Genomic DNA, 17,544 nt, shown 5'->3' with positions numbered 1-17,544 from the left:
TGACTGCTCTGAGCCCCCCGACCCTTGCCCCATAGACCAGTGCATCAGCTGCCAGCTCAGGCCTCAATACACTCTGTCCAGGATTTCTGTTTGTGTCTCATTCCCCTTACCAGGCCTGTGAGCAATGTCTCTCTGCAGTATCATCATCCCCACTGCATGGTGGTTCTAATATTGGGCAGGTCCTCCTTAGAACTGGCCATTTGTAACTGACCCATGAGATACACAGGCCTTGTCAGGCTGGGCTGCGTGGGCCCCATGTCAGGCAGTTCCATGTGTGTGAGTGACAGTTCACAGAGCACGATGCTAATAATGCTTTTAAACATGTGTGTCGTGACTTGGAGACTTCAGATTATCACCCATCTATGCATTCTGAAATGTGTATTAGAAACAGACTATGTGCAGGCCCTGTGTTTGGTGCCATTCTCTTTGCCCTGAAGGAGCTCACCCAGTCTGCTCTCTTCAAGAGAGCAGCTTCAAAAAAAAAAAAAAAAGAGAGAGAGCAGCTTCAGCTGCACTATGTGAACTCGGCCCTATTTTCAGCTTCCTGGGGGCTCAGCTGGGCTCTCATGAGGGTCCCTTCTGTTCTCTCTTTAGGCCGATCCCACTTGGAGAAAAGGCTTTCAGAGGAGGCAGAGGTTTTTCTCATTCAACTGCTCTAAAACTTGTACCAAGAGCAGAATTGGGCACAAAATAAACATTTGAGCTCTTGCACTCTCCAGGCTCCAAGCTTTGCTCAAGGGTGTTTTGTCTTTGCCGTGGGGGCCAGTATGGAAAGCATTCTGTAAGCCTTATGTACAGTAGAGCATGGCTTAGCAAATTTGAAGGGTTGAAGGATTAAAACCCACCAGCAGGACAACCCTGCTGTGTTTTAATGTCACGGAGTCTGATGCCCGTGCTCAAGGATCACTGTGACAGGATTATGCAATGGGCCCCAAGTTGGCGAGTGAGATCTCAGCTGATGCTTGAGGTCTGCAGACCGCTGACTTCTCAGCATTCTCCCCGGCAAATCACCCTGGAGCCCCCATGGGCTCTACCTAACTCCCTGCACTTACCATTTCTGCAGCTTCTATGGGAGTTCGATGGATGATTGGCGTGACAGAAATCGACAAAGGCTCTGCCTATGGCAACATCGACAGCAAGCAGAAACGGAGCGACTGACCCAACACACTAGCGCCCAGAGGGGACCTTGGGGACTGGTGGACGCTGCCTGTCATCCTTAGTGGGACCCAGGGAGGAAGTGGGGTGAGCCCCTGCTGGGAAGGCAGGGAGTTTGGTCTCAATGCCAGATGGGGAGGAAGATGTTCTTAAATCTTTTTTTCCCCATAATGCTTTAGTGGGTTTTGATTTTCTTTTCGTGTGAGTGTGTGTGTGAGTGTGTATGTGTGTGTCAGGGAAAGAATACCTATGTGAGAATAACGTGCAGTTGAGTGCCAGCCTTATTTTGTGATCATTCAGAGGGGATCTGAGGCACAGGGGGAGGGCAGGGACGGGGAATAGAGGATTCCCCTTCATTCTTTGGTGCTGAGTCTTCTGTATTGGATTGCAAGAGATTGAAAGGCGCTTAGGTAAGATGACTAAATTATGCCTCCAAAAACAATTAAAGTGTTTGGCTCCCTGTGCTATGTGTTTACACGGACTGCTCCATCTTCCCATTCCGCCCTCTGCTGTTGTTGGAGTGTTCTGGATGGCAGTGACCCAGCAGCGCTGCAAGGAGGGGGTGGGGTGGGCTCAGTATGCCAGGGGCAGCTGGATGGGGCCCTCCTGGCAGCAGACACAGGTGCAGGAGCCTGGCGGGGTGTGCTCAAGGGGTACGGCATGTGCTGGGGGATGAGCCGAGCCTGTCTGTTGGACACAGCGAGAGGCCCTGTAAGGGATCTTTGGTTTTCCCAATCTGCCTGCAATGGAGTCTCCCTGGCCCAAGTCTTGAAGAGATTGGCCAATTCCCTGAAGAACCTGAACGGAAACATCAAGCATAGGCACTCTGCAGCTATTTGAGAAATGACTTTATACGCACTGCTCATCTCAGCAGCAAGCAGGAACTGGGCCCCCCAACCCAATACAGGCTCACTCTGTAAAGACACCACGTAGGAGTGAAGGTACGACTCTGAGCAGGGTCAGATGGGAGCAAACACCAGGGTACAAGGACGCTCCCTGGGCTTCCACTTCCCTTCTGGAAGCCCTGATTTTCACTCCTCATAAGAGGGCTGCTCCTTGACATGCAAGCTGTTCTTTGGAGTGACAGCCACACGCAGGACTTCTGCAAACTGCTACCAGTCCATAGAGGCCAAATGTACAATGTGAAAGAAAGAAAAGGAGTAATATTTCTGGTACAGAATGTTTAGACGCTAGACACCATGTCCTCTTAGGCCAAAATGCTAATGGCACTTAGACCGATGGCGATTTATGAGCACAAGAGTTGAGCAGAAGACTTTCTTCCCATGCACAGCCACACCTCTGGCTGTGCTTACAGAAGGGATAGACTTATGTTTCCTACAAAAGTTGGGCACAGTCTAGTCAGAATCAGGTTTTGAGATGTTTGCTCTTTCACTCACCAAGTGTTTACCAAGCACAACTCAACTAGGTAAGCCAAGGAGCTCTAAGAACGCCCTAGAGAAGCTCTCTCTGCTTAAGGGATGGTAATGTATCATTGGTATGAACTGCAGAAGCCAAAAGAGAAACAAATTCTGGCTTAGCTGTGGAAAGGGAGTTTCGGTGAGGCCACTTGTTAGCATCCTGAGAGTGGGGTTGATGCACCCATGCATTTGCTTACCTGCATAAGGCCACGTGCTGGTTTCAAACACAGTCTGCCCACAGAGCAGGCAGAGATTTGTGAGCAGAAGTGTGGGGATGACCACCACAGGACAGGCCCTGGGAGCAGCTTAGGTGTCTGTATTCATGCTCCTGTGTGCTGATCTGCCTGGACATGGCAGCTGTTCTATGCCAAGGACTCCTCGCTTTGCAGGAGACCCAAGTCAGGGAGTCGGGGGATCCTGCTCTGAGCTGCCTGGTCCACCCCCATGGCACTCTGCATCTCACCTGCTCTAAGACCTTGGGTGAGCCTTCGGTACTGGAGATCTCTAGAGTCTCAGTTTCCCCATTTGTAAAATGAGGGTGATAACATCTGCCTCTTGGGCTGTTTCAAGGGTAAAATGAGGCCATATATGCAAACACACTTTAAGAATCCTATAGCACTAAACAAAGAAGGGATGAGAGATTAAAAAGCTACCTCCATGTTGCTACATCTCAAAATGCTTAGAAACTACGCTGAGGTGTCCAAAAATGTGTCATTTTCCTGTCATTCCCCCCATTAATATAGTGATTAAGTGCTAATAAATATACCTTGCCTTTGTTCACCAGTGCTGTGGATCTAGGTCGAGGGAAGACAGGGAAAATACTCTCCTGGGAAAGAACTCATCAGTGCTCCTTTTCACGACTGCCTTAGGTGTAGCAAGAGAATGTGGTAGACGGGGGACAGATCCTGCCATCTTTTCAGCTGTTTGGCCCTCCCGTGAAGAAGCATCTTGTTAGGAGGCATGGGGGGCTGGTTTTCCTTCTGCCCTGTTCCTGTTTAGGACAGGGATGAGCAGGGTACCCTGGAAAGACCCATCCCTGGATCGCTTATCCTGTGTGCAGGTCTCACAGATGCCATAATCTCTTCAGCAGAGAGCTGTTGTGTCTCTCAGGATATAGCTTTCTCCCAGAATTAAAACCCCATGGAGGTTAAGGCACCTATAGTGGTGGTCTCTGGTGGCACATCACAGATAAAGAGCTTCATGTTCTAACATTTTTATCTCATAGTAGGTGAACCCTGCTCAGAGCCTGCTCTGAGATCCAACATAACAGAGAAAAATACACTTTTCAGGCACTCTGGAGCACAATGGTCACTCTCCAGACTTCCCTGCAGCTTTGAGGCAGGGAGCTGATGCACTTCTAGGAAACCAAGCCCACAGAGCTACACTCTTTACTAAAAACATAAGCCATCCAAAAGGTAGCAGCAACTGGGGAAAGTGGAACTATTCTGTGCCTGCTGAGTCAACAGGAGTAACCATGGAGGAGGAACTAATACACTCTATCACCTTGTTTACTTTTTTTGAGAGAGAACACAAACCTTTCTCAGATGATCACTTAGTATGGAATATCTCTTGACTGCTGTATTCTCTAAATAAATGCATGCCAAACCTTGTAAAAGTAGCTACTGGTGTTTAAAAATTAAAAACATTAATCTTTTCCTAATATATCTGTAAGTGGATCTGAAAGGCAGTAAATTAGATGTAAAATCCAATGGTAATCACCCAGGAAGGGTGATGTAGGAAGGGAGGATGTGGCAGTCACCAAAAGGAGCCCTGGCAGCTCCTGGTTTCTCTCCTGGTGGAGCCAAACTGTGGTCTGGCTACCCCCACACAAAGTAGATTTGGCTCCCGAGGCCTTAGAACTTACTCATAAATACGGACGGAAGTGAAAACTCTCAAGGGTACCTGTTCTCTGCTCAAAATGAGGTTTAATCCAGCTTGCCCACTGGGCAGACTGCATGTTTGCTAGGCTCCAGGGAGAAGAAAAAATACTCCAGTGCCACCAGTTTCCTGAGTGACCACAGGGGCAATGCAGTGCCAAATTACCCACCACCTGTGTTCAGAAGACCACAGGAGCCAGAGGTCCCTGAGCCTCTGGGCAGGGTGCCTGCAATATGAGTCTCCAGTTCATTGTGCATTGGGTCACGCAGGCCATCCTATCAGGTTACCTGCGTTCACCCTCTTTCAGCAAGTGTGTCTTACAGCCTTAATGAAAGCAGTTTTTATACTCTGCTTGCAGCGAATGAAATAAAGTGTTAAGTGCGACCCTGATGATGCACAGGCACTGCCCACTTCTCGACCAAACAGGGCCAGCAGGCTATTTCGATTTCTGCCTCTTGTTTTAATCAATGCTCTTCCTCCAAACAAAAAAGGTTCTAAAGTCTCCTGCTGGAATGAGACATGGGAAAGGACTTCCAGGTTTGGGGGAGAAAGGTGGCTCCCTTGTGTGCTCAGCCCTGTGACAGCCCCAAGGAGATGGTTTGTAGCTGCTGCCCTTGTGAAATGGGAAGACAAGTCAATGGCTCTTAAGACAAATGACTTTGGGTTGACACTCTGGTCTGTGGAGCAGCCCGTTCCACCGGGTCAGAACTCATGGTCATTTGCTGTCTTTGCCAAGGAATTACTTAGGAATGTCATGCCAGCAGCTGAAACTCCCTCATTTTGGATTCTTCCCCACCTACATAAAGATATTGTGGCTGTGCAGATAAAGAATTGGCTGCCATTGGAGTTGGGTGATTTCCTAAAAATATCTTCAGACATTTAATCAAAAAATATTTTAAAAATAATTTTTGTTTTGCCAGGATGAACGAGGCTCAACTCACTTCCTTGATCAACATGCAAGGGCAAGTCCGTTTTCAGGGCCCGCCCCTCTGCCCTCCAAAAGGAGCCTGTGTGAAGGCTAGGCCAGTACTGCACAGCATCTGACCCATCAACTAGGAGTGAATGGCTATCCCAATCTCTAGCGCACTCCTGCAACCCTGGCTTGGCTTATTTTTCCAGTTTCCACAAATATCAACGAAGACCAACCACTTCAGATGTTCCAAGGCTTTCTGTCTTAACACTGTGGTACTGCAAGCACTGACATACAGCTTGAGAGGACGGCAGAGGACCAAGCATGAATTTCTTTCTCTCTTGGCCCATGACATTCTATACCCTTCACAGCCTCTGACATCAGAAAGAGTATTAGAAACTTCTAAATGGTTAGTGTGTGTCTCCTCTCTGGAGTGTCACCTCCCTGGGGTAAGGCTGGGCTCCCAGGCCCCCTCCAGCAGGGCCAAGCCATTGGCACTCAGTGGAGGCTGACATGGGCACTTTCATAATTGAAATGCCACCGTCTTTTTTTGATTCCCCTTCCTAAGGTAAAAAATAAGAACCTTCCTTAAGTGAAAACTTTTTTTCAAAAAAAAAAAAAAAGAAAAGAAAGAAAAGAAAAGAAAGAAAAGAAAAGAAAAGAAAAGAAAAGAAAAGAAAAGAAAAGAAAAGAAAAGAAACCCAGAACATTATACATGGTCACTATATTGAAATTTCAGAGTTAGTGAAAAAAGCAAAAGATAAAAAAGGAAAAAAGATTTTCCCCAGTAAAAGATAAGCAATTCCAAATTGTGCAGTCCTCAGCCCCTGCAGCCTTGTCCTATTTTAATATTAAGGTTCTGAATTGTTTGAAAAGCATTTATTAAGCACCTACGTAGATCTTTTCAGCATCTAGAAAAATTTCCTAGGGCTATGTTAGTAAAGTGTTCCACTGAGGAAGACTCACAGGATTTTTACCATTACCATTTTTTTTTTTTTAAACACAAGCACAGTCTTGTTTTACATGTTGAAGGAAATTTTTGAAATTGTTTTACATGTTGAAGGAAAATTTTGAAATTTCTGGCATCTAGGTTCTGTTGAATTTGAAAATTGTTTTACATGTTGAAGGAAATTTTTGAAATTTCTGGCATCTAGGTTCTGTTGAATTTTAAGGAAAGAAGCAGTACAAATACAAAGTTAGGGCTGCTGAATAATGGAGTTTCAGGGTGCCATTCCATCTATATGTTTGCAAATGAAGGGGAAGGAAAGCAGTGAAGAAAATTAACAAAGTTAATGATGAACTAGTGCAGGGTGGTTTGGACTTTGAAAGTTTACAAGGTAACATCACAAAACTACAGAAGCCCATACACTGCCAGGATGGGCTGGCATCTACAGTGAGCTAGCTGAGTGCATCTGAGCCAAAATGGGCCAGGCTCCATGGGCCGCCTGCACACCACAGGGGCAGTGCTGGGCCGAGCTTTCTCGTCTTGCCCACAGTTGAAGTTAAGGCATCAGTTACCTGAAGTGCACAGAGAATCCTATCAGTATCATACACAAAAATTAACTGCAAATAGATGACGAATCTCAATGTAAGATCTGAAACTATAAAACAATTCCAAGAAAATATAAGTGTAAAACCTTCATGACCTTGGGTCAGGTAATGGTTTCTCAGATACGATATCAAGAGCACATGCAATAAAGAGTTAATAAGCCGGACTTCAAAATTAAAAACTTTTGTGTTTCCAAAGACACCATTAAGAAAGTGAGAAGAGACCAGAAGAAAAAACTATTGTAGATCATATCCCCAGTAAAGGACTTTTATCCAAAACATATAAAGACCTCCCATAATTCAATAAGAAGACAAGGAACCCAATTAAAAGACGGGGCAAAAGAGTGGAACAGACATCACATCAGAGAAAAATAAATTGCCAGTGCACACAAGAAAAAATGCTCACCATCATTAGTGACATGCAGATCAACAACACAGGGAGCTACCATTTCACATGAGTGGCCATCATCAAAAAGTAACAAGTCCTGGGAAGAATACAGGCAATCTAGAACCCTCACATGTGGCTGCTGGGAATGCAGGATAGTGCTACCACTGGAAACTATTTGGTAGGTTCTTCAACTATTGAACGTGGATTTGCAATATGACTCAGAAGTCCCTTCCCAAGAGAGATGAAACGTCTGTCCACACAGACTTGCCTATGAACATTCAGAACAGCATTATTTATAATAAAAAAATGGAACCAGTAAATGAAGAAAATGTGTGGCACCTCCTTACACTGGAGTATTCAGCAATACAGAGGAATGAAGTCCTAACGTGTGCTTAACATGGACAGACCTTAGAAGTACCATGCGAGAGAAAGATGACAGACACAAAAAGACCATGTATAGCAAATTTCTATAGAGACAGAGGTGGTTGGTGGTTGCTGAGTGGGGACCGAGTGCAGATGGGTGTGAGGCTGCTTTCTGGAGGGATGTTCTAAAGACGGACTGGAAAGATGCTTTACAGCTGACAACTGCTGACCTGTACACTTCAAGACTATGTGAACTATACCTCAAAAAAGCTGTTTGAAAGAAAGGAAATCTTAAAAAAAAAAAAATCTGAGTGTCCATATAATCCTTCTGTGATGCCAACATTCTCTGGACATTAGCTGCTTGGAGAGGATCTAGTGCTCTGGAGGGAAGGACATCATGCCTGAGAGATTACTGCCCAGAGTCAGCTGTGATACGTCAGGAATGAGTCTGTGAGCTTCTCAAAGATTTCAGGAAGCTGTAAGGTCAATATTTTAAAAATCTAATAGCAAAAAGAAGCTAAAGAATATCATCAATGACATATACTTTGGGCTATTTTAGAAAATTAACTACTGAAACGTTTACTTTCTGAAAAAGATGCTTTCTTGTCAAGAAATAACTCAGCAGACTTAACACTGATCAAACACTTGCACATGTTGATTTAAAGATCAACAGCCTCCAACATGTGGTAGGATGGCTTCTGCTTTCCCCCATCCTCTCCTGCATAGGGAACGTAAGAGAACTTAAAGGGGCCTCTGGATCTGCAGCGGTGTTTCCTTTAGTGAGGAGATCGATCCCAGGCCCCGCAGAATCCTAACCCAGTGCTCATCTCTAGCACATCTGGCTGTGCCCCTTCTGTACCAGAACGTGTGATTCAGAGTGACAGACCTCCGGCTCAGATAAAGTGTTGGCTTCTGAAGTTGGTAACCAGTAAAACAATATAACTGAGCTTTCCTAAAATAAACCATTTATTGAAAAAAGAACCTTTTTCTTAAATTTCATTAATCAGCCTTTGCATAACAAACCTGTGGCTTGCCAACAACAACAAAAGGTAAGATTTCACAGTCAGTGCACTCGACAAACAAGAGTTTAACAAGGCCCAGGACACCTGATAACACTACAACTGCTTTTGAACCCAGGAAGGTCAAAACACTACACTGATGTCACGGTTCTCAGTCACACGAGAAACAGGTGACAGAGGTGATGGTCCGTGTACAGTAGTAATGGCACTTAACATGCAGCTTCTTTACCTCGTGGACACCGTCACTCAGAGGGCCCCGTGCCACGTCAAACAAACAGGAGCAGCAGGAGAAGTGACGCTTGTCACCTGTGCAGTCTTCAGTCTTGGAAGGTTAAAAAGGCTTATACTGCTTCTCAGCACAGTCTTTATGTAAATATTACATACAGTAGTGATTAAGAGAATTCTCCGAGCACACACACTACCAGGCCGCAGACCGATTAGCTTCATTCTTCATCTGTGCAGACCTGGGAAGGAGGCAGGAGAGAGCTGAACCAGATCTGCCATAGACACACAACTAACAGGTAAGTCACCACCACTGCTGCAGCCTCCTCCCCAATCCCTGCACTGGGGAGCCTGAGCAAGAAGCCCAGCGCAGAGAAGCCCCAGTGCAGAGAAGCCCCAGCAAGGACCCAGCACAGAGGGGAGGCTCAATGGTGCAGTAAGTGATGTAGGTACTAAAGTCACGGTTCTGTCAACTGGCTCCTGAAAGCATTTTTAAGAATGTACCTGGACAGGGGCAGCCCATGTGGCTCAGCGGTTTAGCGCTGCCTTCAGCCCAGGGTGTGGTCCTGGAGACCTGGGATCAAGTTCCATGTCAGGCTCCCTGCATAGAATGGAGCCTGCTTCTCCCTCTGCCTGTGTCTCTGCCTCTCTCTCTCTCTATCTGTGTGTCTCTCATTAATAAATAAATCTTTTTTAAAAAATGTACCTGGACAATATCAAGTCAATACAAACCATCTAAACAAAGAAATGAGTGTGTTTTAAATTACAAATCCCTAATCTCTACACAGCAAAACCAGCTGCTTGTTCCTTACTTCCACTTACCCTGCTCATTGGCACCTTCCCTTCCTCCGACAGGGGCTCCCCTGTAGGGCCCTTTCAGCACTATTTTCTCTCCCGGACCTGCATATTTTCTCTCTCCCCGCATTCACACCCATCTGAAAGCCCTAAGCAGATGTTCCAAACATGCCTTAACCATCATCTGCCAAAGAGGAACCCACTGCCTCCCTGACCCAACCCTCTGTATCCCTCCTTGGCCAACAGGATCTCCAATCTGGTGATCCAAACCAGGGCCTGGGAGCCATCCCAGACCCTCTCCTTACTTGTCTCTCATCCCATCAGCTATTCAATTGTGGCCATTTTAACCCCGAAATAGCGCCAGTAACTTGCCCCTGACCTCCCACGCCCAGCCCATTAGCTATATCAGCAACTTCCTAACCACTCTGTCTCCAGAAGCATCATTCTGAAACACCATTTAATCAATTTACACTGAAAATAAAACTGGAATTCCTTCCTGGGGGCTCCTTTTCACTTCTGCAGCCTTACCTTTTACCACTTTCCACATCCTGTGATCCACTGGTACACAGTTCCTGGATTGTTTTACCCTTGTTAGCCTGTCATACCCTACCCCCCACCGCCTGACCTCCCTATACCCTCCCAAACAGCTCAGGCATCTCATTCCAGAGAAAGCAATGATAGCTGAAATGGCCTGGCTGGATGAAATCACTCTTCCCAGGATGCCTGGGTGGCTCAGCAGTTAAGTGTCTGCCTTCAGCCCAGGGCATGATACTGGAGACCTGGGATCAAGTCCCACATCAGGCTCCCTGTATGAAGCCTGCTTGCCTCTCTGCCTCTGCCTTTGCCTCTACCCCTCTCTCTGTATCTCTCATGAATAAATGAATAAAATCTTAAAACAAAAACAAAAACAAAAACAAAAAAACCCTGCTCTTCCCAGTGGCCCTACAATGTGGCATACATACCCTACCCCAGCTCTGAACAAAATGCTTAGTCACTGCTAGCCCTGTCTCTCTCTCCTCTCTTAGAGTGCAGGCATTACTAGCCCTGTATGCAAGTAGACCATACACTCTCAGGAGTAGAAACTTGGTCTTTCACCCAGTCCCATATAAAATGCCATGTAACAGTCCCAGGTGTACCACAAACACACTGGGTAGATCAAGCAGAGAACCTCAATGAACATTTTCTGCGAGGGGAGAAAAAATCTAAAACTCCCTGGCATAATTCGTTTAGCTCCTTAGCTCCTTTCCGTTTCTTTCTCTTTTTTTGATATTTAAATATATACATTTTACTACTAAAAGTAAATTATTAAAGAAATGAAAATGGAAACAACACTAATAACACTAACTATTTTGCCTATCATATGGGGGGCGGGAAATAATACTACACAATGCTGGCAAGAGTATGGAGAAAGCAGTGCTCTGATTTTCTGCAACAGGGAGTGCTAATTGGTAAAACTTTTTGGAAATTAATTTGAAAATACATCTTGAAGTTCAAATATTGCATAACCTTTGACTCAGCGATACTATGTTTATAAATGTACCATGTGTGTACTAATACAAGTATTTTATGTCTAAGTTTCCAAATTTCCTTCATTGCCAGATACAAACAGAACTCAAACATCCAAACATGAAAAAGAGTGTACGGTGATCTGCCCAACCTTGACGAAGGAATGGTCGAGGAGCTGGCTGGCCGTCCACCTCATCCTGGGCTCACTTTCAAGGCAGTGAGAAAGGAAGTCCTTTCCTTCCGGGCTTAGTCTCTCAGGGATGGGTGGCTTGTGCCCCATTCCCACTTTATACATAATCTGAAAGTTGTGTTCATATTCATGCCAAGGCCTCTAAAGAAAGGGGAAAAGCAGGTTTAATGATATTACATGGCCATAAAAAAATGAGATGGCCCAATCCTTTCAGGCATCTCAATATTAATATATATCAGAGGCCAGCTAGCTTTTACTTACAGGGCCAAATAGTAAGTAGTTTAGGTTTTTTGCTTACAGAGCCAATTAGTAAGTAGTTTAGGCTTGCGGGCCACAGTGCTCAATTCTCCCGCTGTGACCTGACAGCAGCCATAGAAGATACATAAATGAATGGGTGTGACTGAGTGCCAGTAAAACCTTATTTACAAAGCCAGGTGGTCAGCACAGTCTGCCAACCTCATTTGGATGTTATGATAGTCCAGCATTACCTGGAAGCCACTATCATGAAAATAAAAAAGGATATATATAAACTGATATAACAATGTCAACAAAACATATAAAACTCAACAATTCTCTCACAGGGACATTACTATGCTACCCCGTTGAATAATGAACATCAAATTCTAATAGTGCGAAGCTCTGGTTATTTTATGTATCATAAAACATAAGAACAAAACGTTCAGCAGCCACAAGGTATAATACATTTTCCTACTAATAACACTTGAGAGGTTTCTAACATTTTTTTTGCTTTATAAATAATGCTACTACACACACACAATGGTCCCTCTAGACATCTGCTGTTCATTAGCAGTATTTTCATAAAAAAGTAAATTTTTAGAATTTTAAGATAATCATACAGAACAGTCTCACTGCCCTAAACATCCTTGTGCTCTATCTTATCATCCTTTCCTTCTTCTCCCAGAGCTACTGACAACTGATCCTCTTACTGCTGCCTCCTGCCTTCCCCCCAGAATGTCATGTGGGTGGAATCACACATGTATGTGGCATTTCCAGATTAGCTTCTTTCTCGTTGGCAGTATCCTTTTACAGCTCCTCCTCGTCGTCCTCTGGGCTAGACGGCTCATTTCTTTTCATTGCTGCATAATATCCCGTTGTCTGGATTACCAGTTTGCTCACCTGTTCACTTACTCAAGGACACCTTGGTTGCCTCCACGTCTGGCAATCATGAATAAAGCTGCACTCCAGTGCTAGTGTTTGGACAGAAGTTTCTGGTTTCTCATTTTTTTTCTGCAGCTCCTCATTTCTCCATGTTTTAACTTGAGCTTCCTACTTTTTTATTCACTCAAGTAAGTGTTCTTTAAGTCATAAATCTTATAAATATTTGGTTCCTAGACTGTCACCTGTCTTCACGTTACTGTATCTTTTTAGAGTTCACTTTTTTTCATGTTTACTCACATTCTCTAGTTAGCAGAAAATGTGTCCCTGGTATTTGTAATACCTAATAAAACACAATTACAGCTCTGTTCCTGTGAACACCCTCTGGGAGTTTCTCCTCCTGGTGTGGGCTCTGCTCACCTTGCCGGTCACCATCTCTATGACGACACAGCCCAGACTCCAGATATCAGCGGCACGCCCATGGCCTTCTCCTTTTGCACGAGTGATGACTTCTGGAGCCATGTATGCTTTAAAAGTCACAGATATGGTGACAGAAATGGATTACAAACACAGCACCATGCAATAATAGAGCTAAGCAAGAAATTAATATTGTGTAATACTCCACATTAATGAAACTAACTTATGGCGGGGGGGTTGTGCAGAAAGGACTTTCTCAGAGTTATATAATATGAAATATTGAAACTAACAAAAGATTTCAAATCAATTTTCTGAATTGACATTTTAGGGATGAATTAGTATCTAAACGACAATTTCTGAATGGTAAATCTTCAGATAAACTGTATCATATTAAAAATATGAATTAAATGTTCAAAAGAAGCTGTAAAATTTTATGACACTGAATAATCAAAACAAATAATTACCATTAAACATGTCCCTTTTTAAAGGGACAATGAAGCAGACTGGTGGGGAGCATACCAGGTGTGGGCTTGGCTGCACTAGTAACACATTCCCACGTGTTAAGATATTCACCCACTTCTGGGTGTGCCTACCTACTCCTTTTCATTTAAAAGAGCCAATAATGCTTCAAACTTCCTGCCTCCTTTAGACAGACATGAAATTGTCACAGGCGCTCGACAATAAATAGGTTATGTTCTTAAAAAAAAAATCCATACTATCCTATTTAACATACTGTTGTGTTTTGACTAGAATAGTTTTAATAAACCCCTTGTGAACAACAAAGGTAGTTTTTCTGGGAAGAAAAAGAGGACTTTCTTGTCTCCTTTCACTTTGGAGGGAAAGGCGAATTTCTGCATCTGAGACGTGCTGGCAGGTGGAAGCCTGCGGTGTCTGTGGTCAGAAACCCTCCCCCCTCCTCCCTGGTCTGTGCTGACAGCAGAGATGAAGGGAAAGCCCAGTTACCAAGCACACTGTAATGAGTCATCGTGGCAAAGACAAATCAAGCCAGTCCCCACCTGCTGTCCCCAGTGTGCTATTCACTTCTCCCGGCATGGTCTGTGCGTTGTTTTTAAGCTTTACTGAGCATCCAAAATCCCCCAGCTTGATGAGTCCAGAGGAGGTTAAGAAGATATTGGCACCTAACAAGAAACAAGCACTTGTTGGGCTTGGGAACACAGACTGCATTTTCAGCTACACGGCAACCAAAATTCCCAGGAACTTGATTCACAAGTTAAATAATGTAAAGGTTTATAAAATTTGACTTACAGAGTATAATCATGGAAGGATTTTAAGCCTTATACACAAATGTTACTACAAAGCAAAGAAATTTTCATATCAGTACAGAGAGCTTTTTTTTTCTTTTTTTTTTTAGTACAGAGAGCTTTGACGAACAGACTCTGAACTGAAACACTTGCACAGATCTAATGCTGCAAATACAGGGAGACCCTTTACACAGGAATTATGTGGAAGCTACCATTGCCTGTAAAATCAGAGGCGTGAACAAGTAGCAGCGCCTGTAACAGATCGCAACATGGAGTTTGGACCGGCGTACATGCTCTTCTCTGGAGTCCTGGCCGAGGCTGCACAGACAACTTCGAACTATGACTTAAGAGATGCTATAGAGCCTCCTCACATCTCTGAATGCAAAGACATGCTCATACTCTAGCTGGAATCTGGGGTGACTGCTCACGGCTGCAGGCAGCTCTAGGCTATGAGATATCGTTGCCCTAACCAAACCACATATGTGGCGCTGTGTGTCCTATGGCACTTTTCTCAAAAAGCAGTACAGAGCCACTCAAATTAGGTTGGGGAGCCACACCATGAGCTGACATCTAACAGAGCACCTGAGTGCTCCCAGGATATACGGTCCCCACAGAGGACTACACACTACCTACTTCACAACTCTGGAGCTACTCCACACGTGGATATCAGCCATACTGAATCACAAAAAATATCACAAGGACAAAGACTTGATTCAACGACCCTGAGGAATTCTCTTTATGGTCATGGCCCATGAAAGGAAGGTACCATTCCGTGACAGGGATCAGAGCCAGGATATTGGTATTTGTGGCTGAACAACTGGAAACAGGCAATGTCATGGCTGATAAAGAGCCAATTAGGCAAATGCTCAGAATGATTCCAAGCAGCAAAGCAATGGGGGACACGAGCAGGCAGGGAGGCCATAAGAATGGTGGATGCTGGGGATTCAGGGTGAGCTACTGGAGGGAGGATGGACAATCCTTACACTCAGACCAAAGCAGGTTCTGGTGTAATCCAGCCCCGTGCTGGATCAAGTGCTGGGTCGGAAGTCAGCCAATTCTACAGAGAACGTGCTTATGCTGGCCTCGGACTATGTGACAGAGTGGAATCCTTCAGTCTAGGGCCCACCAGAGACAATTTGTCACTTTAATTATCCCTGACTCCCCAAATACAAAGGTCAGGGACAAATGCCAGAGGGACAGTTCTGAGACAAGCATGACTATTCCCCTCATGCCAGAAGAGAAAAGCACTTTAAATCAATCAGCATGACCAAGTCAGTCTTTAGGAGAATGTACACTGGAGGAGGTTGGTGTAAATAAACCTTGTCTCCCAAAACACAGCTTACACTGGCATTTCAGATTCACGGTCACTTTACATATGCATGATGTTCACATGGAAATACGCAAAAGTCTTGAACAGAGAAAAAGATGCGTAGATTGTGAATGTCTAGTAAACATACAAGGTTGGCTAAACCAGCCTATAAAAATAGCAAGTTTCATTCTTGGGGAAACAGACCTCACTAAAAACAGTGTTACGCAGAAAGATAAAGCAGACTTATCTGCTCATGGATGTGCTATGTGGTTTCTCAATACTGGGTTCTTAATGGTAGCATATTCACAGTAAAGGCACTTCTTTCTAGAGAAATGGTTTGTGGGAGGGGGATCTAGTGTCTTGGCAGCACCTACTATGTGTAGGGCACACAGTCTGGTATCCATGGCAGCCAGGTGAGTGTGAGGACTACCTTTGATGTCACGGTGAACGATGCCATGCTCATGGAGGACATTGATTGCGATGGTGATCTGCTTTGAATACAGCCTAATGACATGCTCCTGAAGTCCCAGCCTTGACACCTCTTCTAATGTCCCCTCGTCACAGTATTCCATGAAGATGTACATTTCTTCCTGCGGGAGGAACAAAATGCAGCCTGTGTTTATATGTACACTAAGTGAAGAACCTGGAAAATGTCACAGGTCATGCCCCAAAGGAACCTTCTTTCTAATGGTATGCTACACTTGTCATCCTCAACACTGAATTTGTCTGATAACAGTCATTTCTCACTCCTACACAGAGGTGTCTGCCTGCCTCCTCTGTCTGGAATTATACAGCTTGTCGAGATAAGAATGTCTTCTCCAAATCACAGGTGATAAGTTGTCTATAATCCTCTGAAATTAAGTCTGCTATATAATCTCAGACAGGGACCAACAGGGCTGTCCCTATAAATGTATTATTAAGTACTGAAACACATCCTTTTCAGATATGAATTTATTTGTGAAAACATTAAAAATCACCACTATTCAACTTCCCTTGGAAGTTCAGACTCCACCAAGATGATCCGAGTTATCCTCTTTCCCTCCAAGTGTTTACTTCCAAACACAGGGGGGAAACGAATTTGAACTTTCTCATTTCACAACGGTTCCTTAAATACATGTAGGAGAAAAACCAGCATTTCTTGACAGTGCACCCAACAGTGGTTCAGTGAAAAATGGGGAGAAAAAAGTAACACACTGTGTAAGGGGCATTTTAGAAGAATCTTCTGATCGGCAGGATGGGTTTCAGTGCTTTATAATGTCGGGTTAACGACTACAGTCTACAACTTACATTTTAGGAAGAACTCCTCTAGTTTCAGAGAGAAGGCAGAAATGATGTAACTCATGGAGATTTCCTGATAATTAGGCAAAGTTACTGTGCTCTGAAATGAGAAGACCTGCGATGTAGAACAGGACTCCGACTGTGCCCTTACTGATTCCTCACACAAAACCGCGTGATCAAAGTTGGCTTACTCTATGAAGCTCCACACCAAAATACCGAACCAGATTGGGGTGTTTGATGCCCTCAAAGATTTTCAATTCGTCTGCAGTTTCCTTGATAGTTTTATGGTCATTAGGTTGAAATCGGATCTGTAAAGAGAAAACTGTTGATCAGTGCTGGTCCTGTCACAAACCAGAAACAAGACACCTTTATCCCCGAGAGCCGTAAAGCTGCCTCCTGACATGTGCATCATCCAGACCCACAGACTACGGTCAGTGTGTCTGTACTTGACTTTCTGAGTCTTTCTCTGCTTTGTCATTCCAAGTGAATTAAACATGCCTGCTTTAGAATATTTGGTGAGAGAACAGCTAACAGGATCATTTTCATAACTGCAAACCTAATTCACAAAATCATTAAACATTCGATAAATGATCATAAATATGTAGGTTCTGGAAGATAAAAAGGTGAGAGATAATTGTGCTCTGAAGAAGTATACGAAAGGGCACCTGCACCCCAATTTTCAGGAATGAAATGGAATGGTGACAACAGCCAAACTATGGAAAGAGCCCAGTATTTGTCAACAAATGAATGGATAAAGATGTGGTCTATAC

The 17,544-nt window shown here is 44.3% G+C and overlaps 2 protein-coding genes across 7 annotated transcripts in view; one reads left to right on the top strand and one right to left on the bottom strand.

The window, feature by feature from the left end:
- The window catches only part of AGPAT4 (1-acylglycerol-3-phosphate O-acyltransferase 4), a 127,425-nt gene extending 125,806 nt beyond the window's left edge, over positions 1–1,619 (top strand). For all 3 annotated transcript variants that reach the window (XM_041742805.1, XM_041742803.1, XM_041742806.1), the window contains one exon: positions 1,064–1,619. In XM_041742805.1, the coding sequence (XP_041598739.1) occupies positions 1,064–1,158 (95 nt within the window). In that variant the 3' untranslated portion in view covers positions 1,159–1,619. The remainder of the gene's footprint in view (positions 1–1,063) is intronic.
- Positions 1,620–8,612: 6,993 nt separating this feature from the next.
- Positions 8,613–17,544, bottom strand: part of MAP3K4 (mitogen-activated protein kinase kinase kinase 4) — a 110,871-nt gene continuing 101,939 nt past the window's right edge. For all 4 annotated transcript variants that reach the window (XM_041742799.1, XM_041742801.1, XM_041742800.1 and 1 more), the window contains 6 exons: positions 16,966–17,082; positions 15,927–16,086; positions 13,942–14,064; positions 12,929–13,035; positions 11,354–11,533; positions 8,613–9,143 (listed from right to left, as the gene is read on the bottom strand). In XM_041742799.1, the coding sequence (XP_041598733.1) occupies positions 9,123–9,143; positions 11,354–11,533; positions 12,929–13,035; positions 13,942–14,064; positions 15,927–16,086; positions 16,966–17,082 (708 nt within the window). In that variant the 3' untranslated portion in view covers positions 8,613–9,122. The remainder of the gene's footprint in view (positions 9,144–11,353; positions 11,534–12,928; positions 13,036–13,941; positions 14,065–15,926; positions 16,087–16,965; positions 17,083–17,544) is intronic.

This window comes from Vulpes lagopus, chromosome 2, assembly GCF_018345385.1.
Source record: "Vulpes lagopus strain Blue_001 chromosome 2, ASM1834538v1, whole genome shotgun sequence".
In the NCBI taxonomy this organism is placed as follows: domain Eukaryota; kingdom Metazoa; phylum Chordata; class Mammalia; order Carnivora; family Canidae; genus Vulpes; species Vulpes lagopus.
Note: the sequence above shows the minus strand (reverse complement) of the source record. Positions and strands in the feature narration are given on the sequence as shown.